At 48.3% G+C, this 24,609-nt stretch overlaps 2 protein-coding genes across 3 annotated transcripts in view; both read right to left on the bottom strand.

Moving 5' to 3' along the window:
• The window catches only part of best4 (bestrophin 4), a 44,902-nt gene extending 41,002 nt beyond the window's left edge, over positions 1 to 3,900 (bottom strand). The window contains exons 1-2 of the mRNA XM_065013835.1: positions 3,789 to 3,900; positions 3,508 to 3,680 (exon numbers count right to left, since the gene is read on the bottom strand). Coding sequence (XP_064869907.1) covers positions 3,508 to 3,659 — 152 coding nt within the window. The 5' untranslated portion in view covers positions 3,660 to 3,680; positions 3,789 to 3,900. The remainder of the gene's footprint in view (positions 1 to 3,507; positions 3,681 to 3,788) is intronic.
• Positions 3,901 to 18,586: 14,686 nt separating this feature from the next.
• ndc1 (NDC1 transmembrane nucleoporin) overlaps positions 18,587 to 24,609 on the bottom strand; it is a 74,457-nt gene continuing 68,434 nt past the window's right edge. For both annotated transcript variants that reach the window (XM_065013832.1, XM_065013833.1), the window contains exon 18: positions 18,587 to 19,056. In XM_065013832.1, coding sequence (XP_064869904.1) covers positions 18,993 to 19,056 — 64 coding nt within the window. In that variant the 3' untranslated portion in view covers positions 18,587 to 18,992. The remainder of the gene's footprint in view (positions 19,057 to 24,609) is intronic.

The raw sequence follows: 24,609 nt of genomic DNA, 5'->3' as shown, positions 1-24,609 counted from the left end.
ACTCAGTCTACTAGCTCCCTGTCCACTCAGTCTACTAGCTCCCTGTCCACTCAGTCTACTAGCTACTAGCCCCTGTCCACTCAGTCTACTAGCTCCCTGTCCACTCAGTCTACTAGCTCCCTGTCCACTCAGTCTACTAGCTCCCTGTCCACTCAGTCTACTAGCTCCCTGTCCACTCAGTCTACTAGTCTACTAGCTCCCTGCCCACTCAGTCTACTAGCTCCCTGTCCACTCAGTCTACTAGCTACTAGCTCCTGTCCACTCAGTCTACTAGCTCCCTGTCCACTCAGTCTACTATCTCCTGTCCATCAGTCTACTGCTCCCTTCCACTCAGTCTACCAGCTCCCTGTCCACTCAGTCTACTATCTCCTGTCCACTCAGTCTACTATCTCCCTGTCCACTCAGTCTACTAGCTCCCTGTCCACTCAGTCTACTACTATCTCCCTGTCCACTCAGTCTACTAGCTCCCTGTCCACTCAGTCTACTAGCTCCCTGTCCACTCAGTCTACTAGCTCCCCTTCCACTCAGTCTACTAGCTCCCTGTCCACTCAGTCTACTAGCTCCCTGTCCACTCAGTCTACTAGCTCCCTGTCCACTCAGTCTACTAGCTCCCTGTCCACTCAGTCTACTAGTTCTACTAGCTCCCCGTCCACTCAGTCTACTAGCTCCCGTCCACTCAGTCTACTAGCTCCCTGTCCACTCAGTCTACTAGTCTACTATCCCTGTCCACTCAGTCTAGTCCACTCAGTCTACTAGCTCAGTCTACTAGTCCACTCAGTCTACTAGCTCCCCTGTCCACTCAGTCTACTAGCTCCCTGTCCACTCAGTCTACTAGCTCCCTGTCCACTCAGTCTACTAGCTCCCTGTCCACTCAGTCTACTCTCCCTCAGTCCACTCAGTCTACTAGCTCCTGTCCAGTCTACTAGCTCCCTGTCCACTCAGTCTACTAGTCTACTCCCTGTCCACTCAGTCTACTAGCTCCCTGTCCACTCAGTCTACTAGCTCCCTTCCACTCCACTCAGTCTACTAGCTGCTCCACTCAGTCTACTAGCTCCCTGTCCACTCAGTCGTCCACTCAGTCTACTAGCTCCCCTGCCCACTCAAACAGCTCCCTGTCCACTCAGTCTAAGCTACTAGCTCCCCGTCCACTCAGTCTACAGCTCCCCGCCCACTCAGTCTACTAGCTCCCAGTCCACTCAGTCTACTAGCTCCCTGTCCACTCAGTCTACTAGCTGTCCACTCAGTCTACTCAGATCCCTGCCCACTCAGTCTACTAGCTTTCCACTCAGTCTACTAGCTCCCTGCCCACTCAGTCTACTAGCTACTATCTCCCTGTCCACCACTATCTCCCTGTCTCAGTCTAGGTCCACTCAGTCTGTCCACTCAGTCTACTATCCCCTGCCCCTCCAGAGACTACTAGCTCCCTGTCCACTCAGTCTACTAGCTCCCTGCCCTCCAGTCCTGTCCACTCAGTCTACTAGCTCCCCTCCCTCAGTCTACTAGCTCCCCGTCCACTCAGTCTACTATCTCCCTGTAACCTGTCCACTCAGTCTACTAGCTCCCTGTCCACAGTCTACTAGCTCCCTGTCCACTCAGTCTAATCCACTCAGTCTACTAGCTCCCCTGTCCACCAGTCTTAGCTCAGTCTACTAGCTCCTTCCACTCAGTCTACTAGCTCCCTGTCCCTCAGTCCACTCAGTCTACTAGCTCCCTGTCCACTCAGTCTACTAGCTCCTGTACTCAGTCTAGTTCCACTCAGTCTACTAGCTCCCCTGTCCTCAGTCTACTAGCTCCCCTTCCACTCAGTCTAGCTCCCCTTCCACTCAGTCTACTAGCTCCCTTCCACTCAGCTAGCTCCCTTCCACTCAGTCTACTAGCTCCCCTCAGTCCACTCAGTCTACTAGCTCCCTGTCCAGTCTACTAGCTCCTGCCCCTCAGTCTGTAGCTCCCTGTCACTCAGTCTACTTTTCTCCACTCAGTCTACTAGCTACCCGTCCACTCAGTCCTGTCCACTCAGTCTACTAGCTCCCCTTCCACCACTCAAAGCTCCCCACCCACTCATTCTACCAGCTCCCTGTCCACTCAGCTGCTCCCTGTCCACTCAGTCTACTAGCTCCCTGTCCACTCAGTCTACTAGATCCCTGCCCACTCAGCTCTACAGCTCCCTGTCCACTCAGTCTACTATCTCCCTGACTCAGTCTACTATCTCCCTGTCCACTCAAGTCTACTATCTCCCTGTCCACTCAAAGACTGCTCAGTCCAGCTCCCTGTCCACTCAGTCTACAGCTCCTGTCCACTCAGTCTACTAGCTCCCCCCACTCAGTCCAGCTCCCTCAGTCTACTACACAGTCTCCCTACTAGCTCCTGTCCACCAGTCTACTAGCTCCCTGTCCACCAGTCTACTAGCTCCCTGTCCACTCAAGCTCCCTGTCCACTCAGTCTACTAGCTCCCTGTCCACTCAGTCTACTAGCTCCCTGTCCACTCAGTCTACTAGCTCCCCTGTCCCAGTCTACCAGCTCCCTCCACTCAGTCTACTAGCTCCCTGCCCACTCAGCTCCTTCCACTCAGTCTACTAGCTCCCTGTCCACTCAGTCTACTAGCTCCTGTCCTGTCCACTCAGTCTACTAGCTCCCTAGCTCCCACTCAGTCTACTAGCTCCCCTGTCCACTCAGTCTACTATCTCCCTCCACTAGCTCCCTGTCCACTCAGTCTACAGCTAGCCCTGTCCACTCAGTCTACTAGCTTCTCCTGTCCACTCAGTCTACTAGCTCCCTGTCCACTCAGTCTACTAGCTCCCTGTCCACTCAGTCTACTAGCTCCCTGTCCACTCAGATCAGTCTACTAGCTCCCTGTCCACTCAGTCTACTAGCTCCTGTCCCCAGTGCTCCCCACTCAGTCTACTAGCTCCTGTCCACTCAGTCTACTAGCTCCCTGTCCACTCAGTCTACTAGCTCCCTGTCCACTCAGTCTACTAGCTCCCCACCCCTCATTCTACCAGCTCCCTGTCCACTAGTCTACTAGCTCCCTGTCCACTCCAGTCTACTAGCTCCCCGTCCACTCAGTCTACTAGCTCCCCGTCCACTCAGTCTACTAGCTCCCTGTCCACTCAGTCTACTAGCTCCCTGTCCACTCAGTCTACTAGCTCCCTGTCCACTCAGTCTACTAGCTCCCTGTCCACTCAGTCTACTAGATCCCTGTCCACTCAGTCTGTCTTGTCGGACTTCCTGGTAGTTTGACATGAGAGAAAAATATATTAATTAATACATTTTTCTCAATTGTTTAACATTTTTATCAGGAAAAAATATTGTGGGTGATGTTTTAGTCACTCAAACGTTTATACACAGGAATCAGAATGACTGTTTAGGATCTTTAATGCAGTGTTGCTAAAGTCAATCTGACTTGCAGAACTGTAGCTCCCTCTGGGAAAATGTAAAGGGATTCTATTACATTCCATTCTTTATATTTACCCCCCAATAAAAGACATTGAAGGCAGCTGCTCATCATACCTGTAGAAAACACTGAAGAAGCTGTACAGCAGACAGAACACCAGGAACTCTTTATACAACAGCTTGTAGATGCTTCCTCTCCACCTGAAGAGCAGCTTGGAAAACCCTCCAAACTTAGCATTGGCCACTTCTAGGGTGTAGGAGACCGTCATCGTTATGTCGTTGTGGAGAACCTGTCAAATAGACAGGGAAATTGCAGTTGTCCATTACACGTAGCTGCCATAATGTCAAATGTTAGATTTGTTTTCTCCGAGCATTTTAAAGGTCATGTCCCCTCTTACCTGTAAAGACTGCTGAAACACCTGTAAAGACTGCTGAAACACCTGTAAAGACTGCTGAAACACCTGTAAAGACTGCTGAAACACCTGTAAAGACTGCTGAAACACCTGTACTCCTGTATCCAGTCACTCTGTCCCGAGAAAGATCATCACTTCCCTCTCCTCTCGTTTGAAACTTCTACTGTGTGTCATCCTGTCAGAATTCATCATCATCATCATCATCATGTGAGATAAAGGATGCTGATCCTCCTGAGATTTATAGGCTGGGAAACCATGTGTAAAAGAAGTGGCCTGCCGACAAAACAAGTCAAGTTCACCTTTGGGCCCCACATGAGATAAAAATTGAGGAAGTACAAACAAGCATTAAAGAATGACTGGCCCCTTTAAAAAAAACTAAACAACGAATCCCTTTGGAAAAACAGCCTGTGGCATCAATATGAGTCAGAAACATTTATTATCGTGTCAAAATTGACGACAAAGTGTAAATGGGATAATTTTGGTCATAAAGTCAGTCTGGTCTAAAACAGAGTTTGGAAACTCAGTGTGTCACAATGAGTAAATTTAGATTATAATTATGTCAGAAAATCATGCCTCCCCTTTCTCCAATCTCCAAGTGTAAAATCATGCCCCCCCTTTCTCCAATTTTCAAGTGTAAAATCATGCCCCCCTTTCTCCAATCTCCAAGTGTAAAATCATGCCCCCCCCTTTCTCCAATTTTCAAGTGTAAAATCATGCCCCCCCTTTCTCCAATCTCCAAGTGTAAAATCATGCCCCCCCTTTCTCCAATTTTCAAGTGTAAAATCATGCCCCCTTTCTCCAATCTCCAAGTGTAAAATCATGCCCCCTTTCTCCAATTTTCAAGTGTAAAATCATGCCCCCCTTTCTCCAATCTCCAAGTGTAAAATCATGCCCCCCTTTCTCCAATCTCCAAGTGTAAAATCACGCCCCCTTTCTCCAATCTCCAAGTGTAAAATCATGCCCCCTCCATTCCAAGTGTAAAATCATGCCCCCCTTTCTCCAATCTCCAAGTGTAAAATCATGCCCCCCTTTCTCCAATCTCCAAGTGTAAAATCATGCCCCCCTTTCTCCAATCTCCAAGTGTAAAATCATGCCCCCCTTTCTCCATTCTCCAAGTGTAAAATCATGCCCCCCCTTTCTCCAATCTCAAGTGTAAAATCATGCCCCCTTTCTCCAATCTCCAAGTGTAAAATCATGCCCCCCCTTTCTCCAATCTCCAAGTTCAAGTCGCCCCTCTTCACACCTCTCTTCCCTTCATTGAATGGGTCTCCGTTGTCGTTTCATCATAGCTGTTTGAGACTGAAAAACGCTGGACATTATATGGTGATCAGGCTAGGTTATACCCTGGACATTATATGGTGATCAGGCTGGTTCCACCAGGCTAGGTAATACCCTGGACATGATATGGTGATCAGGCTGGTTCTACCAGGCTAGGTAATACCCTGGACATTATATGGTGATCAGGCTGGTTCTACCAGGCTAGGTTATACCCTGGACATTATATGGTGATCAGGCTGGTTCTACCAGGCTAGGTTATACCCTGGACATTATATGGTGATCAGGCTGGTTCTACCAGGCTAGGTAATACCCTGGACATTATATGGTGATCAGGCTGGTTCCACCAGGCTAGGTTATACCCTGGACATTATATGGTGATCAGGCTGGTTCCACCAGGCTAGGTAATACCCTGGACATTATATGGTGATCAGGCTGGTTCCACCAGGCTAGGTTATACCCTGGACATTATATGGTGATCAGGCTGGTTCTACCAGGCTAGGTTATACCCTGGACATTATATGGTGATCAGGCTAGGTAATACCCTGGACATTATATGGTGATCAGGCTGGTTCCACCAGGCTAGGTAATACCCTGGACATTATATGGTGAGCACAGTGATCAGGCTGGTTCCCACCAGGCTAGGTAATACCCTGGACATTATATGGTGATCAGGCTGGTTCCATCAGGCTAGGTAATACCCTGGACATTATATGGTGAGCACAGTGATCAGGCTGGTTCCCACCAGGCTAGGTAATACCCTGGACATTATATGGTGAACACAGTGATCAGGCTGGTTCCATCAGGCTAGGTTATACCCTGGACATTATATGGTGATCAGGCTGGTTCTACCAGGCTAGGTTATACCCTGGACATTATATGGTGATCAGGCTGGTTCTACCAGGCTAGGTTATACCCTGGACATTATATGGTGATCAGGCTGGTTCTACCAGGCTAGGTTATACCCTGGACATTATATGGTGATCAGGCTGGTTCTACCAGGCTAGGTTATACCCTGGACATTATATGGTGATCAGGCTGGTTCTACCAGGCTAGGTTATACCCTGGACATTATATGGTGATCAGGCTGGTTCCACCAGGCTAGGTAATACCCTGGACATTATATGGTGATCAGGCTGGTTCCCACCAGGCTAGGTTATACCCTGGACATTATATGGTGATCAGGCTGGTTCCCACCAGGCTAGGTAATACCCTGGACATTATACGGTGATCAGGCTGGTTCCACCAGGCTAGGTAATACCCTGGACATTATATGGTGAGCACAGTGATCAGGCTGGTTCCATCAGGCTAGGTAATACCCTGGACATTATATGGTGATCAGGCTGGTTCCACCAGGCTAGGTTATACCCTGGACATTATATGGTGATCAGGCTGGTCCCACCAGGCTAGGTAATACCCTGGACATTATACAGTGATCAGGCTGGTTCTACCAGGCTAGGTTATACCCTGGACATTATATGGTGATCAGGCTGGTTCTACCAGGCTAGGTAATACCCTGGACATTATATGGTGATCAGGCTGGTTCCACCAGGCTAGGTTATACCCTGGACATTATATGGTGATCAGGCTGGTTCCACCAGGCTAGGTTATACCCTGGACATTATATGGTGATCAGGCTGGTTCCACCAGGCTAGGTTATACCCTGGACATTATATGGTGAGCACAGTGATCAGGCTGGTTCCATCAGGCTAGGTTATACCCTGGACATTATATGGTGATCAGGCTGGTTCCACCAGGCTAGGTTATACCCTGGACATTATATGGTGATCAGGCTGGTTCCACCAGGCTAGGTTATACCCTGGACATAATATGGTGATCAGGCTGGTTCCACCAGGCTAGGTAATACCCTGGACATTATATGGTGATCAGGCTGGTTCCACCAGGCTAGGTTATACCCTGGACATTATATGGTGATCAGGCTGGTTCCACCAGGCTAGGTAATACCCTGGACATTATATGGTGAACACAGTGATCAGGCTGGTTCCATCAGGCTAGGTTATACCCTGGACATTATATGGTGATCAGGCTGGTTCTACCAGGCTAGGTTATACCCTGGACATTATATGGTGATCAGGCTGGTTCTACCAGGCTAGGTTATACCCTGGACATTATATGGTGATCAGGCTGGTTCCACCAGGCTAGGTAATACCCTGGACATTATATGGTGATCAGGCTGGTTCCCACCAGGCTAGGTTATACCCTGGACATTATATGGTGATCAGGCTGGTTCTACCAGGCTAGGTTATACCCTGTACATTATATGGTGATCAGGCTGGTTCTACCAGGCTAGGTTATACCCTGGACATTATATGGTGATCAGGCTGGTTCTACCAGGCTAGGTTATACCCTGGACATTATATGGTGATCAGGCTGGTTCTACCAGGCTAGGTTATACCCTGGACATTATATGGTGATCAGGCTGGTTCCACCAGGCTAGGTAATACCCTGGACATTATATAGTGATCAGGCTGGTTCCACCAGGCTAGGTAATACCCTGGACATTATATGGTGAACACAGTGATCAGGCTGGTTCCACCAGGCTAGGTAATACCCTGGACATTATATGGTGAACACAGTGATCAGGCTGGTTCCATCAGGCTAGGTTATACCCTGGACATTATATGGTGAGCACAGTGATCAGGCTGGTTCCCACCAGGCTATGGATTTGGCACATTGCCTGGTCTCTCACCTGTGACAGGCTTGATTTGATAGCCTATTATGAATATTTCACAAGCTAATATTAGTCTCCCATCTTTGCACTGTTAGGGTCAGACACACCAATGAATGGGACTGCCAGTAGATACTTAGCACCTCTGCCCAGAGTGTTGGCAGTTCACTTTTTGTTGTTCACACAGGACAGTTTTACCTCTGATTTGCTTTGTTTAAACATATTAATTTTACCTTTATTTAACTGGGCAAGTCAGATAAGAACAAATTCTTATTTTCAATGACAGCCTAGGAACATTGGGTTTAACTGCCTGTTCAGGGGCAGAACGACAGATTTTGACCTTGTCAGCTCGGGTATTCGATCTTGCAACCTTTCGGTTACTAGTCCAACGCTCTAACCACTAGGCTACGCTGCCGCCCAAATACTCCAGGCCACAAAGATGCAGTAACTTGTTTTAGCTTCTGCCTGCTGTAGCTAATGTAAGCTAATCATAGAGATAGATAGAGGACTCAATCTTTGTATCGGTGCCCTTATAGAGAGCCATAGTAATGGTGTGTTTTTGTAGGCACTAACTCTGTCATTGTTCATTTGTCTATGTGGAAAATGAATGGTTTTTGGAGAAACACTGAAAATAAGGTCTGTGGTAAATACAGGCTTAGGGAGATCTGATACATTTTGTTCTCTGAGATAATCTTCATCAGCTAACGTCACTTTTTGTGAATTTTGAAGCATTTATGTAATTAAAGTTCATAATTCATAAAGGCCATGTTACCTGACTGATATTATCACAGAACAAAACATGTAAGATCTAATCCTGTGTTTACCTCAGACCTTGTATTTATCCCGAAACCCCATTCATTTTCCCCATAGGAGTGGCTGAATGAACCAGAGGTACCTCATTTCCCCATAGGAGTGGCTGAACAAACCAGAGGTATCTCATTTCCCCATAGGAGTTGCTGAATGAACCAGAGGTACCTCATTTCCCCATAGGAGTGGCTGAACAAACCAGAGGTACCTCATTTCCCCATAGGAGTGGCTGAACGAACCAGAGGGACCTCATTTTCCCCATAGGAGTGGCTGAACGAACCAGAGGGACCTCATTTTCCCCATAGGAGTGGCTGAACGAACCAGAGGGACCTCATTTTCCCCATAGGAGTGGCTGAACGAACCAGAGGTAACTCATTTCCCCATAGGAGTGGCTGAATGAACCAGAGGTACCTCATTTTCCCCATAGGAGTGGCTGAACGAACCAGAGGTAACTCATTTCCCCATAGGAGTGGCTGAACAAACCAGAGGTATCTCATTTCCCCATAGGAGTTGCTGAATGAACCAGAGGTACCTCATTTCCCCATAGGAGTGGCTGAACAAACCAGAGGTACCTCATTTCCCCATAGGAGTGGCTGAACGAACCAGAGGTACCTCATTTCCCCATAGGAGTGGCTGAACGAACCAGAGGTACCTCATTTCCCCATAGGAGTGGCTGAACAAACCAGAGGTATCTCATTTCCCCATAGGAGTGGCTGAACGAACCAGAGGGACCTCATTTTCCCCATAGGAGTGGCTGAACAAACCAGAGGTAACTCATTTCCCCATAGGAGTGGCTGAACAAACCAGAGGTACCTCATTTCCCCATAGGAGTGGCTGAACGAACCAGAGGTACCTCATTTCCCCATAGGAGTGGCTGAACGAACCAGAGGTACCTCATTTCCCCATAGGAGTGGCTGAACGAACCAGAGGTATCTCATTTCCCCATAGGAGTGGCTGAACGAACCAGAGGTACCTCATTTTCCCATAGGAGTGGCTGAACGAACCAGAGGTACCTCATTTCCCCATAGGAGTGGCTGAACGAACCAGAGGTACCTCATTTCCCCATAGGAGTGGCTGAACGAACCAGCGGTACCTCATTTTCCCATAGGAGTGGCTGAACGAACCAGCGGTACCTCATTTTCCCATAGGAGTGGCTGAACGAACCAGAGGTATCTCATTTTCCCATAGGAGTGGCTGAACGAACCAGAGGTACCTCATTTCCCCATAGGAGTGGCTGAACGAACCAGAGGTACCTCATTTCCCCATAGGAGTGGCTGAACGAACCAGAGGTACCTCATTTCCCCATAGGAGTGGCTGAACAAACCAGAGGTACCTCATTTCCCCATAGGAGTGGCTGAACGAACCAGAGGTACCTCATTTTCCCATAGGAGTGGCTGAATGAACCAGAGGTACCTCATTTCCCCATAGGAGTGGCTAAACGAACCAGAGGTATCTCATTTTCCCATAGGAGTGGCTGAACGAACCAGAGGTACCTCATTTCCCCATAGGAGTGGCTGAGCAGACCAGAGGTACCTCATTTCCCCATAGGAGTGGCTGAACGAACCAGAGGTACCTCATTTCCCCATAGGAGTGGCTGAACGAACCAGAGGTATCTCATTTTCCCATAGGAGTGGCTGAACGAACCAGAGGTACCTCATTTCCCCATAGGAGTGGCTGAACGAACCAGAGGTACCTCATTTCCCCATAGGAGTGGCTGAACGAACCAGAGGTACCTCATTTCCCCATAGGAGTGGCTGAACGAACCAGAGGTACCTCATTTCCCCATAGGAGTGGCTGAACGAACCAGAGGTATCTCATTTTCCCATAGGAGTGGCTGAACGAACCAGAGGTACCTCATTTCCCCATAGGAGTGGCTGAACAAAACAGAGGTACCTCATTTCCCCATAGGAGTGGCTGAACGAACCAGAGGTACCTCATTTCCCCATAGGAGTGGCTGAACAAACCAGAGGTACCTCATTTCCCCATAGGAGTGGCTGAACGAACCAGAGGTACCTCATTTTCCCATAGGAGTGGCTGAATGAACCAGAGGTACCTCATTTCCCCATAGGAGTGGCTGAACGAACCAGAGGTATCTCATTTTCCCATAGGAGTGGCTGAACGAACCAGAGGTACCTCATTTCCCCATAGGAGTGGCTGAACGAACCAGAGGTACCTCATTTTCCGGTTTTGAAACCTGCAGAGTAGAGCCCCACCCAGACTGAAGCCTACAGAGTAGAGCCAGGCTGAAGATAGCTGAATAGAGTAGAGCCAGGCTGAAGCCTACAGAGTAGAGCAGAACCAGGCTGAAGATAGCTGAATAGAGTAGAGCCAGGCTGAAGCCTACAGAGTAGAGCAGAACCAGGCTGAAGATAGCTGAATAGAGTAGAACCAGGCTGAAGCCTACAGAGTAGAGCAGAACCAGGCTGAAGATAGCTGAATAGAGTAGAACCAGGCTGAAGCCTACAGAGTAGAGCAGAACCAGGCTGAAGCCTACAGAGTAGAACCAGGCTGAAGCCTACAGAGTAGAACCAGGCTGAAGCCTACAGAGTAGAACTGAACCAGGCTGAAGTTCTGAAGCCTACAGAGTAGAACCAGGCTGAAGCTAGCTGAATAGAGTAGAGCCAGGCTGAAGCCTACAGAGTAGAACCAGGCTGAAGCCTACAGAGTAGAACCAGGCTGAAGCTAGCTGAATAGAGTAGAGCCAGGGTGAAGCCTACAGAGTAGAACCAGGCTGAAGCTAGCTGAATAGAACAGAACCAGGCTGAAGCCTACAGAGTAGAACCAGGCTGAAGCCTACAGAGTAGAACCAGGCTGAAGCCTACAGAGTAGAACTGAACCAGGCTGAAGCCTACAGAGTAGAACAGAACCAGGCCTAGATCTGAGATCTACAACTAGATCTGACAGACATACAGACCTGGTATTTTCCAACCTGTGGGCACATTTCACTACATGACAGGACAGGAAAGGACACAATCATCACCAGCAGTAGAATCAAACACGTTTCTCCTCTTCTGCCACGCAAGAATCTTTGCATTAATTCATGGTAAAACCTTCTCACACCAAGGAGTTAAAAGTTAGATGGCATACCAACAGTAGTGGTTGGTTGAATAATATGGCACTAACTCCTTCCTCATAGCAACAGTAGCTGTGGTTGGTTGAATAATATGGCACTAACTCCTTCCTCATAGCAACAGTAGCTGTGGTTGGTTGAATAATATGGCACTAACTCCTTCCTCATAGCAACAGTAGCTGTGGTTGGTTGGATAATATGGCACTAACTCCTTCCTCATAGCAACAGTAGCTGTGGTTGGTTGAATAATATGGCACTAACTCCTTCCTCATAGCAACAGTAGCTGTGATTGGTTGTGTAGTCATAGCAGAGTCATTTCCTGTTCTAGTCAGTTATGTTCCAATGAACAGGTCAGACAGAACTGAAGGCTGAGGATACTATGCAGATGGCAACAGAACACAGTTGCTTGTCTTGGCAGAATCATGTAACAATTAACTAATTAGGAATTTGGGGCACCACGGAAGTTGTTTAACGAGTTCCCATCTCCCGAATGAAACTTTAGATGATATACAGGTGAAGTCGGAAGTTTACAAACACTTAGGTGGGAGTCATTAAAACTAGTTCACGTGCACTTAGGTTGGAGTCATTAAAACTAGTTCACGTGCACTTAGGTTGGAGTCATTAAAACTAGTTCACGTGCACTTAGGTTGGAGTCATTAAAACTAGTTCACGTGCACTTAGGTTGGAGTCATTAAAACTAGTTCACGTGCACTTAGGTCGGAGTCATTAAAACTCGTTGTTCAACCACTCCACAAATATCTTGTTAACAAACTATAGTTTTGGCAAGTCGGTTAGGACAATTCCAGTGGGTTAGAAGTTTACATACACTAAGTTGACTGAAGCCTTTAAAAGTATCTATATCCACAGTAAAACAAGTCCTATATCGACATAACCTGAAAGGCCACTCACAAGTAAGAAGCCACTGCTCCAAAACCGCCATAAAAAAAGCCAGACTGCGGTTTGCAACTGAACATTGGGACAAAGATCGTACTTTTTGGAGAAATGTCCTCTGGTCTGATGAAACAAAAATAGAACTGTTTGGCCATAATGACCATCGTTATGTTTGGAGGAAAAAGTGGGAGGCTTGTAAGCCGAAGAACACCCACCCCAACTGTGAAGCAGGGGGGTGGCAGCATCATGTTGTGGGGGTGCTTTGCTGCAGGAGGGACTGGTGCACTTCACAAAATAGATGGCTTCATGAGCAAGGAAAATTATGTGGATATATTGAAGCAACATCTCAAGACATCAGTCAGGAAGTTAAAGCTTGGTCGCAAATGGGTCTTCCAAATGGACAATGACCCCAAGCATAGTTCCAAAGTTGTGGCAAAATGACTTCAGGACAACAAAGTCAAGGTATTGGAGTGACCATCACAAAGCCCCGACCTCAATCCTATAGAACATTTGTGGGCAGAACTGAAAAAGTGTGTGCGAGCAAGGAGGCCTACAAACCTGACTCAGTTACACCAGCTCTGTCAGGAGGAATGGGCCAAAATTCACCCAACTTATTGTGGAAAGCTTGTGGAAGGCTACCCAAAACGTTTGACCCAAGTTAAACAATTTAAAGGCAATGCTACCAAATACTAATTGAGTGTATGTAAACTTAAATGTCAGGAATTGTGAAAAACTGAGTTTAAATGTATTTGGCTAAGGTGTATGTAAACTTCCGAATTCAACTGTATATGAGACACAAGTCATTTATTAATCATTACCTCATATCAGTCTAATTCTGAACATCGCAGACTTCTTGAATCCGCCTTTTTTGATTATTCAGTTCTACACAAATGTATTTAATTGTTTATTTATTTACTAATGAACTAAATAATTACACAGAATACACATACACACTTACATGAGACAAAAGTCCCTAGTGGACTGATAAGATATGCGGGCTCATTACAGAGATGGAGAAGGGGGTTGGGAAAATAGAAATATGGAGAGAACGAGACATTTATCGTGGATACATTCTATAACTGTTCCCACTTTAATCATATACCTTGCATACGAACCACTGCCCAGTTGGGTAAGACATGCAATGTATTTCCGTGTAGATATTTTTGTTCGTTGTCTCTCTGTTGAAACCAATCAATCTAATCTATGGGAAGGGCTTGATGGGTGTAAAGCTCTGGTTGTCCACCAGAGGTCACAATGTCCTTCTTTGTTAGTTGTCTTGTTCTTGTGGTGGAGTGTTCAAATAGAACAGATCCCTTTTAAGAGCTCTGGTCGAAAAGGGCATTTCCATGACACCGACACTCTTCTGACCTAATTTGGGGCGTGGCTTAGTTAATGTGTAACGGACATGAAAACTATGATCTCTTTAGAAAACTAAAATCCCACTCCTATCTGAGAAAAACTAGTTTCATCGTTCTTCATATTTCCTACACAACGTAAAGGATTTAAACCTGACATACACAGCGTGAAAGCTCTTCAAGTTACAGTATTTTTGTTTTACAGTTTTTAATGACATCACAAAATGAAAAACAATATGACATGATTATTCATTAGATCATTAGACCATTCTTTAATATTCCTATCTTAGAAATATTACTCCAATATTCACTTTTGTGGATGTTAGAGCTTTTGGGCGGGCAAGTCTCTCCAGCCAAAGGCATTCCTTTGGTTGATACTTGAAGAGCAGGAAAGGGCTCTCTGATGCATAATTGGTGTGATGTGTCATAAAACTGGCCCAGACAGAAGGTGAACGCTAACACACAGTCCTGCCAGCCAGAAGGTGAACGCTAACACACAGTCCTGACAGACAGAAGGTGAACGCTAACATACAGCCCTGACAGACAAACGGTGAACGCTAACTGTTACGAATCCCTTTTGGCCCGACAGTCTAGGGGGGGATGGTAATGAGACCCGTAACATAACTCATGCAAATTATTATGGTGACAAAGTAAAAGTGTGCACGAAATAACCACGACAACAGAAATCTACCGTCAAACTCTAGGTTTATTTATAAACACACGGTAATGGGGGGAGCAGGAAAAGGGGCTGAGCTGGACCCAAGGAAAGAAACAATAAGTATTCAAAAACACCCCTAAGCTAGACTAGCCTACTTTAACAACAGCTAACTAACTAACCAAATATACAGTGGGTGGTCCGCCCAGTTCTAACTAGTGTATTTAACAAAGTTCACCTACGGGTAGTGTATGCCCATGGGCAACTTGTCTTGGTTTCCCCCTTTTCCCACCAGCAACAAACAAACACCATGACCCAAAAACAATACTCACAGGTGATGACAAAGTGCTATGGAGGTGCTCAAACAAAAGAGAGGTTAAGACACAAAGCGAGAGTGAAACACAGAGACCTACAGACATGGCATTTACAGAGATTGCTCTAGAGATTGAGCTAGAGATTGAGCTATAGAACAAACAAATGATGGGGTTTTTAAACCATGGGGAAGGAACTGTGATAGGGTAGGAAATAGGAGGAGGTGTGTCTTCTGATTGATGATTGATTGTTGACTGATTGGGGAGTGATGATTTTCACCTGTGAGGGGAGAAGGAGAGAAAAGAAACACACACACAGGATACACACACACACAGGATAACTGTATCCGTAACACTAACACACAACCCTGCTGTCTCATATGATGCAGGGAATTATTACAGTCCCAGGGTTCCCCAGTGGAGCTCCTCGTGTTCTGTCCTGTTCTGGTGTTGTGTTCTCTGCTATTCTCCCCCTGTCCTGTTCTCTGCTATTCTCTCCTCTCCCTGTCCTGTTCTGTCTTCTCCCTGTCCTGTTCTGTCTTCTCCCTGTCCTGTCCTCTCCCTGTCCTGTCTTCTCCCTGTCCTGTCTTCTCCCTGTCCTGTCTTCTCCCTGTCCTGTCTTCTCCCTGTCCTGTCCTCTCCCTGTCCTGTCCTCTCCCTGTCCTGTCCTCTCCCTGTCCTGTCCTGTTCTGTCTTCTCCCTGTCCTGTCCTCTCCCTGTCCTGTCCTCTCCCTGTCCTGTCTTCTCCCTGTCCTGTCTTCTCCCTGTCCTGTCCTCTCCCTGTCCTGTCTTCTCCCTGTCCTGTCTTCTCCCTGTCCTGTCTTCTCCCTGTCCTGTCTTCTCCCTGTCCTGCCCTGTCCTCTCGTCCTGTTCTCTCCTCTCCCTGTCCTGTCCTGTTCTCTCCTCTCCCTGTCCTCACCCTTTCCTGTCCTCTCCCTGTCCTCTCCTCTCCCTGTCTTCTCGTCTTGTTCTCTCCTCTCCCTGTCCCGTTCTCTCCCCGTCCTGTCCTCTCGCCCTGTTCTCTCCTCTCCCTGTCCTCTCCTCTCCCTGTCCTGTCCCTGTCCTGTCTTCTCCCTGTCCTGCCCTCTTCCTGTCCTGTCCTCTCGTCCTGTTCTCTCCTCTCCCTGTCCTCACCCTGTCCTGTTCTCTCCTCACCCTGTCCTGTCCTCACCCTGTCTTCTCGTCTTGTTCGCTCCTCTCCCTGTCCTGTCCTGTCCTCTCCCTGTCCTCTCCTCTCCTCTCCTCTCCCTGTCCTCTCCTCTCCTCACCCTGTCCTGTCCTCTTCCTGTCCTGTCCTGTTCTCACGGTGGACTGAGCTGCTCTCTGGTCCCACAGGAAGTGGAGCTCAGAGTGATGATGTCAGCCCTTGCCGAAGAGCTCAATGTGACATCACTTCCTGTTAGATAATTGTGATTCTTCAGTCAAAGAGACAATAGTTTTCCATTCTCACTGCTTATTCAGTGTTCCGACCAGATGTCTCAGTCAAGGTCTCAAGTCGGCCCAAGAATTGAACCCTGTGGCACCCTCATAGAGACTGCCAGAGGTACAGACAACAGGCTCTCCGATTTGACACACTGAACTCTATCAGAGAAGTAGTTGGTGAACCAGGCGAGGCACCACCTCCACCTCCTCAAGTTGACTAGAGTAATGTATTCAGTATAGGTACCAAACAGGAGAACACAGTTCAGACCCGACTATAATCCTAATGGCCTAGTTCACTCGGTACCAAACAGGAGAACAGTTTGGATGGTGCAGTATATTGGACCCTAGACAGAGAACTGACTTTGGTCTCTACTGGCTCGATTAAAGAGTTCTCTAGATGGTGCAGTATATTGAACCCTAGACAGAGAACTGGCTTTGGTCTCTACTGGCTCGATTAAAGAGTTCTCTAGATGGTGCAGTATATTGGACCCTAGACAGAGAACTGGCTTTGGTCTCTACTGGCTCGATTAAAGAGTTCTCTAGATGGTGCAGTATATGGTTGTCATGGTTCTTCCTGGCACCAGAGGGCCCTAGAGACTTGTTGGACTCAGGTGTGTCTTAGTATTTTAGGATTATGTCCCTGTTAAAAGAGGTGTGGTCTTTTGCAGAAGATTCAGTGGTTTTCTGTGTGTGACCTTTTCCCGAGACAGTGTTTGTTTACTGCGATCCTGCGACTATAGTTTCTCAGTAAAGTATTATGTTTATCCTTAACCACGGATTCCTCATCTGGTCTTTTCTCTGCACCGGTGTCCAACCTCACCACGTTACAGTCAATGTCTCTTACGGAGGATGGATCGACTGGGGATGGATCGACTGGGGATGGATCGACTGGGGATGGATCGACTGGGGATGGATCGACTGGCGATGGATCGACTGGCGATGGATCGATTGGCGATGGATCGACTGGGGATGGATCGGCTGGCGATGGATCGACTGGCGATGGATCGACTGGCGATGGATCGACTGGGGATGGATCGACTGGGGATGGATCGACTGGCGATGGATCGACTGGGGATGGATCGACTGGCGATGGATCGACTGGCGATGGATCGTCTGGGATCGACTGGCGATGGATCAACAACACTGTAGTTACTCCACAATAATAACCTAATTGACAGAGTGAGAAGACGGAAGCCTGTACAGAATAAAAATGTTAAAAACATGCATCCTGTTTGCAACAAGGTACTAAAGTAATACTGCAAAAAAATATAGCAAAGCAATTCACTTTTTGTCCTGAATGCAAAGTGTTATTGGATTTGCCCCAAACATACAACACATTACTGAGTACCACTCTCCATATTTTCAAACGTACTAGTGGCTGCATCATGTTATGGGTATGCTTGTCATTGTTAAGGACTGGGGAGGTTTTCAGGATAAAAATAATGTATGGAATGGAGCTAAGCACAGGCAAAAACCTAGAGGACAACCTGTTTCAGTCTGCTTTCCACCAGACACTGGGAGATGAATTCACCTTTCAGCTGGACAATAACCTGGTTCAGTCTGCTTTCCACCAGACACTGGGAGATGAATTCACCTTTCAGCAGGACAATAACCTGGTTCAGTCTGCTTTCCACCAGACACTGGGAGATGATTTAATGTTGAATAGAACCAACATGAACACCTGTAAACGCTCAACACCTGTCACGTGGGAGATCTTTGCGACCTTGAAGACTATTATGAAATACACATATGTATTCATGTTGAGGTGCCCCCCTTTGATGTTGAGGTGCCCCCTCTGATGTTGAGGTGCCCCCCTCTGATGTTGAGGTGCCCCCCTCTGATGTTGAGGTGCCCCCCTCTGATGTTGAGGTGCCCCCCTCTTTGATGTTTTGAGGGAAATGAAAACATGTTACCTACATTAAGACCTAAACGATGTAGCAGTAAGTAGTAGCCTGGTGTAGTGATAACACACAGTGTTTTCATAAAACTATTGCTAAAATCTTATGTTGGACAATGTAGAATAAATAGGAGAGTCACTCAACATATATATATATATTTTTTTCAAGTTCTTCGTTTATTTAAGTATTCTTCTCTTGTCGAGTTCAATATCCCTTCAAGGAATCAGCCGTATACATATTTCAGAGTCGGGTTTTCTCCTGCGACATACTATAGTAGTGGAACCGTCACAGGGGGGTGTTGAGGATTACGCTGCCCTGTACCTGGTGTGGCCTTTGTGGCAGCGCCCCCTGCTGGGCAAAACACTTCTCTACAGATGTATATGCGCATGAACCAAAATGAGACCAAGGCATCTTTTTACAAAACATTTTATTCATTCCCTATGTAGTCATGGATCATACGTGAACTCAGGTTGCTGGAGGTGACTTTTCAAAGACTTCCTAGACGTATGTCGCAACCCCGTTCATTTCAGTTAAAGCAGAAAACAACAAAGCAATTTGTCAGATGGACAAAAACATTATTGACGAGCTCATTACAAAACGTATAGTACAAAACAAAAACCAACTAACAAGAACTTGGAAGCAACCTCGTTTCCTACAAACAGTAGTCTAGGCAACCAATTCAAATTTGGCACTTTCAAGATCTTTCAATAGGAACACACACACACACACACACACACACACAATATCAACTCAGTCACACTACCATTGTCATCAGCTAAGTGACAGACACAGTCCTGGGCATGTCGCTCACGCCCTTCACTCTTTATACTCCAGGAAGTGCTGCAGTCTCTTCCGGTGCTCTGCGGACATCTGGACAGCGCTGGAAACCAGGGACACACGAATCAGACAGGAAACCAGGGACACACGAATCAGACAGGAAACCAGGGACACACGAATCAGACAGGAAACCAGGGACACACGAATCAGACAGGAAACCAGGGACACACGAATCAGACAGGAAACCAGGGACACACGAATCAGACAGGAAACCAGGGACACACGAATCAGACAGGAAACCAGGGACACACGAATCAGACAGGAAACCAGGGACACACGAATCAGACAGGAAACCAGGGACACACGAATCAGACAGGAAACCAGGGGGACAGGAAACCACGAATCAGACAGGAAACCAGGGACACACGAATCAGACAGGAAACCAGGGACACACAAATCAGACAGGAAACCAGGGACACACGAATCAGACAGGAAACCAGGGACACACGAATCAGACAGGAAACCAGGGACACACGAATCAGACAATCAGATCCTTGTTTGCAGGATAAACTTTCAAACTAAGCTTCGGCAAAACATGATTACACCTATTCTATAGCAGTAGTAGATGACCTGACCAAATTAATTGTGGGACCAAAACATGATTACACCTATTCTATAGCAGTAGTAGATGACCTGACCAAATTAATTGTGGGACCAAAACATGATTACACCTATTCTATAGCAGTAGTAGATGACCTGACCAAATTAATTGTGGGACCAAAACATGATTACACCTATTCTATAGCAGTAGTAGATGACCTGACCAAATTAATTGTGGGACCAAAACATTATAAAGGAAAGTGTTGTGGTGCAATTGTGTTCTACCTCAGTGTTAATTGTGGGACCCCCCATATTACACATCTAGGTTCTATAGCATCTCTAGTCCAGATGACATCTCTCAGGTCCAACCCCCAAATTACCACATCTCTCAGGTCCAGCCCATTATAAACCCATCTCTCAGGTCCAGCCCCCATATTACCACATCTCTCATGTCCAGCCCCCCATATTACCACATCTCTCAGGTCCAGCCCCCAATATTACCACATCTCTCAGGTCCAGCCTCCCCCATATTACCACATCTCTCAGGTCCAACCCCATATTACCACATCTCTCAGGTCCAGCCCCCATATTACCACATCTCTCAGGTCCAGCCCCCATATTACCACATCTCTCAGGTCCTGCCCCCATATTACCACATCTCTCAGGTCCAGCCCCCCATATTACCACATCTCTCAGGTCCAGCCCCCATATTACAGCATCTCTCAGGTCCAGCCCCCATATTACCACATCTCTCAGGTCCAGCCCCCATATTACCTCATCTCTCAGGTCCAGCCCCCATATTACCACATCTCTCAGGTCCAGCCCCCCATATTACCACATCTCTCAGGTCCAGCCCCCATATTACAGCATCTCTCAGGTCCAGCCCCCCCCATATTACAGCATCTCTCAGGTCCAGCCCCCCATATTACAGCATCTCTCAGGTCCAGCCCCCATATTACCACATCTCTCAGGTCCAGCCCCCATATTACCACATCTCTCAGGTCCAACCCCCATATTACCACATCTCTCAGGTCCAGCCCCCATATTACCACATCTCTCAGGTCCAGCCCCCATATTACAGCATCTCTCAGGTCCAGCCCCCCCATATTACCACATCTCTCAGGTCCAGCCCCCATATTACCACATCTCTCAGGTCCAACCCCCATATTACAGCATCTCTCAGGTCCAGCCCCCATATTACCACATCTCCCAGGTCCAGCCCCCCATATTACCACATCTCTCAGGTCCAACCCCCATATTACCACATCTCTCAGGTCCAACCCCCCATATTACCACATCTCTCAGGTCCAGCCCCCCCATATTACCACATCTCTCAGGTCCAGCCCCCATATTACAGCATCTCTCAGGTCCAGCCCCCATTATTACCACATCTCTCAGGTCCAGCCCCATATTACAGCATCTCTCAGGTCCAGCCCCCCCCATATTACCACATCTCTCAGGTCCAGCCCCCATATTACCACATCTCTCAGGTCCAACCCCCATATTACCGCATCTCTCAGGTCCAGCCCCCATATTACCACATCTCTCAGGTCCAGCCCCTCCATATTACCACATCTCTCAGGTCCAGCCCCCATATTACCACATCTCTCAGGTCCAACCCCCTCCATATTACCACATCTCTCAGGTCCAACCCCCCCCATATTACCACATCTCTCAGGTCCAGCCCCCCCATATTACCGCATCTCTCAGGTCCAGCCCCCATATTACCACATCTCTCAGGTCCAGCCCCCCATATTACCACATCTCTCAGGTCCAGCCCCCATATTACCACATCTCTCAGGTCCAGCCCCCATATTACCACATCTCTCAGGTCCAGCCCCCATATTACCACATCTCTCAGGTCCAACCCCCTCCATATTACCACATCTCTCAGGTCCAACCTCCCCCCCCCATATTACCACATCTCTCAGGTCCAGCCCCCCATCCCCATATTACCACATCTCTCAGGTCCAGCCCCCATATTACCACATCTCTCAGGTCCAACCCCATATTACCACATCTCTCAGGTCCAACCCCCCCATATTACCACATCTCTCAGGTCCAACCCCCCCCATATTACCACATCTCTCAGGTCCAGCCCCCATATTACCACATCTCTCAGGTCCAGCCCCCATATTACCACATCTCTCAGGTCCAGCCCCCATATTACCACATCTCTCAGGTCCAGCCCCCATATTACCAAATCTCTCAGGTCCAGCCCCCATATTACCACATCTCTCAATTCCAGCCCTCATATTACCACATTTCTCATGTCCAACCCCTCCATATTACCACATCTCTCAGGTCCACCCCCCATCCCCATATTACCACATCTCTCAGGTCCAGCCCCCATATTACCACATCTCTCAGGTCCAGCCCCCCCCCCATATTACCACATCTCTCAGGTCCAGCCCCCCCATATTACCACATCTCTCAGGTCCAACCCCCCCCCCATATTACCACATCTCTCAGGTCCAACCCCCCCCATATTACCACATCTCTCAGGTCCAGCCCCCCCCCCCATATTACCACATCTCTCAGGTCCAACCCCCCATATTACCACATCTCTCAGGTCCAGCCCCCCATCCCCATATTACCACATCTCTCAGGTCCAGCCCCCCCATATTACCGCATCTCTCAGGTCCAGCCCCCATATTACCACATCTCTCAGGTCCAGCCCCCCCCCCCATATTACCACATCTCTCAGGTCCAGCCCCCATATTACCACATCTCTCAGGTCCAGCCCCCATATTACCACATCTCTCAGGTCCAGCCCCCATATTACCACATCTCTCAGGTCCAACCCCCATATTACCACATCTCTCAGGTCCAACCCCCCATATTACCACATCTCTCAGGTCCAACCCCCCATATTACCACATCTCTCAGGTCCAGCCCCCATATTACCACATCTCTCAGGTCCAACCCCCCCCCCATCTCTCAGGTCCCAACCCCCCCATATTACCACATCTCTCAGGTCCAGCCCCCCCCATCCCCATATTACCACATCTCTCAGGTCCAGCCCCCCCATATTACCGCATCTCTCAGGTCCAGCCCCCATATTACCACATCTCTCAGGTCCAGCCCCCATATTACCACATCTCTCAGGTCCAGCCCCCGCATATTACCACATCTCTCAGGTCCAGCCCCCGCATATTACCACATCTCTCAGGTCCAGCCCCCATATTACCACATCTCTCAGGTCCAACCCCTCCATATTACCACATCTCTCAGGTCCAACCCCCCCCATATTACCACATCTCTCAGGTCCAGCCCCCCATCCCCATATTACCACATCTCTCAGGTCCAGCCCCCCATATTACCACATCTCTCAGGTCCAACCCCCCATATTACCACATCTCTCAGGTCCAACCCCCCCCATATTACCACATCTCTCAGGTCCAGCCCCCATATTACCACATCTCTCAGGTCCAGCCCCCCATATTACCACATCTCTCAGGTCCAGCCCCCATATTACCACATCTCTCAGGTCCAGCCCCCCCATATTACCAAATCTCTCAGGTCCAGCCCCCATATTACCACATCTCTCAATTCCAGCCCTCATATTACCACATTTCTCAGGTCCAACCCCCCCATATTACCACATCTCTCAGGTCCAGCCCCATATTACCACATCTCTCAGGTCCAGCCCCCATATTACCAAATCTCTCAGGTCCAGCCCCATATTACCACATCTCTCAATTCCAGCCCTCATATTACCACATCTCTCAGGTCCAACCCCCCCCATATTACCACATCTCTCAGGTCCAGCCCCCCATCCCCATATTACCACATCTCTCAGGTCCAGCCCCCCATATTACCACATCTCTCAGGTCCAACCCCCCATATTACCACATCTCTCAGGTCCAACCCCCCCCATATTACCACATCTCTCAGGTCCAACCCCCCATATTACCACATCTCTCAGGTCCAACCCCCCCCATATTACCACATCTCTCAGGTCCAACCCCCCATATTACCACATCTCTCAGGTCCCCCCCCCCATATTACCACATCTCTCAGGTCCAGCCCCCCATCCCCATATTACCACATCTCTCAGGTCCAGCACCCCCATATTACCGCATCTCTCAGGTCCAGCCCCCATATTACCACATCTCTCAGGTCCAGCCCCCATATTACCACATCTCTCAGGTCCAGCCCCCATATTACCACATCTCTCAGGTCCAGCCCCCATATTACCACATCTCTCAGGTCCAGCCCCCATATTACCACATCTCTCAGGTCCAGCCCCCATATTACCACATCTCTCAGGTCCAGCCCCATATTACCACATCTCTCAGGTCCAACCCCTCCATATTACCACATCTCTCAGGTCCAACCCCCCCATATTACCACATCTCTCAGGTCCAGCCCCCCATCCCCATATTACCACATCTCTCAGGTCCAGCCCCCCCATATTACCACATCTCTCAGGTCCAACCCCCATATTACCACATCTCTCAGGTCCAACCCCCCCCATATTACCACATCTCTCAGGTCCAGCCCCCCCCCCATATTACCACATCTCTCAGGTCCAGCCCCCATATTACCACATCTCTCAGGTCCAGCCCCCCATATTACCACATCTCTCAGGTCCAGCCCCCATATTACCACATCTCTCAGGTCCAGCCCCCATATTACCACATCTCTCAGGTCCAGCCCCCCATATTACCAAATCTCTCAGGTCCAGCCCCCATATTACCACATCTCTCAATTCCAGCCCTCATATTACCACATTTCTCAGGTCCAACCCCCTCCATATTACCACATCTCTCAGGTCCAACCCCCCCATATTACCACATCTCTCAGGTCCAGCCCCCCATCCCCATATTACCACATCTCTCAGGTCCAGCCCCCCATATTACCACATCTCTCAGGTCCAACCCCCCATATTACCACATCTCTCAGGTCCAACCCCCCCATATTACCACATCTCTCAGGTCCAACCCCCCCATATTACCACATCTCTCAGGTCCCCCCCCCCATATTACCACATCTCTCAGGTCCAGCCCCCCATATTACCACATCTCTCAGGTCCAGCCCCCCATATTACCAC

Source organism: Oncorhynchus nerka, linkage group LG9b (genome assembly GCF_034236695.1).
Source record: "Oncorhynchus nerka isolate Pitt River linkage group LG9b, Oner_Uvic_2.0, whole genome shotgun sequence".
NCBI classification, from domain to species: domain Eukaryota; kingdom Metazoa; phylum Chordata; class Actinopteri; order Salmoniformes; family Salmonidae; genus Oncorhynchus; species Oncorhynchus nerka.
This window is presented reverse-complemented; position numbering and strand designations above follow the sequence as displayed.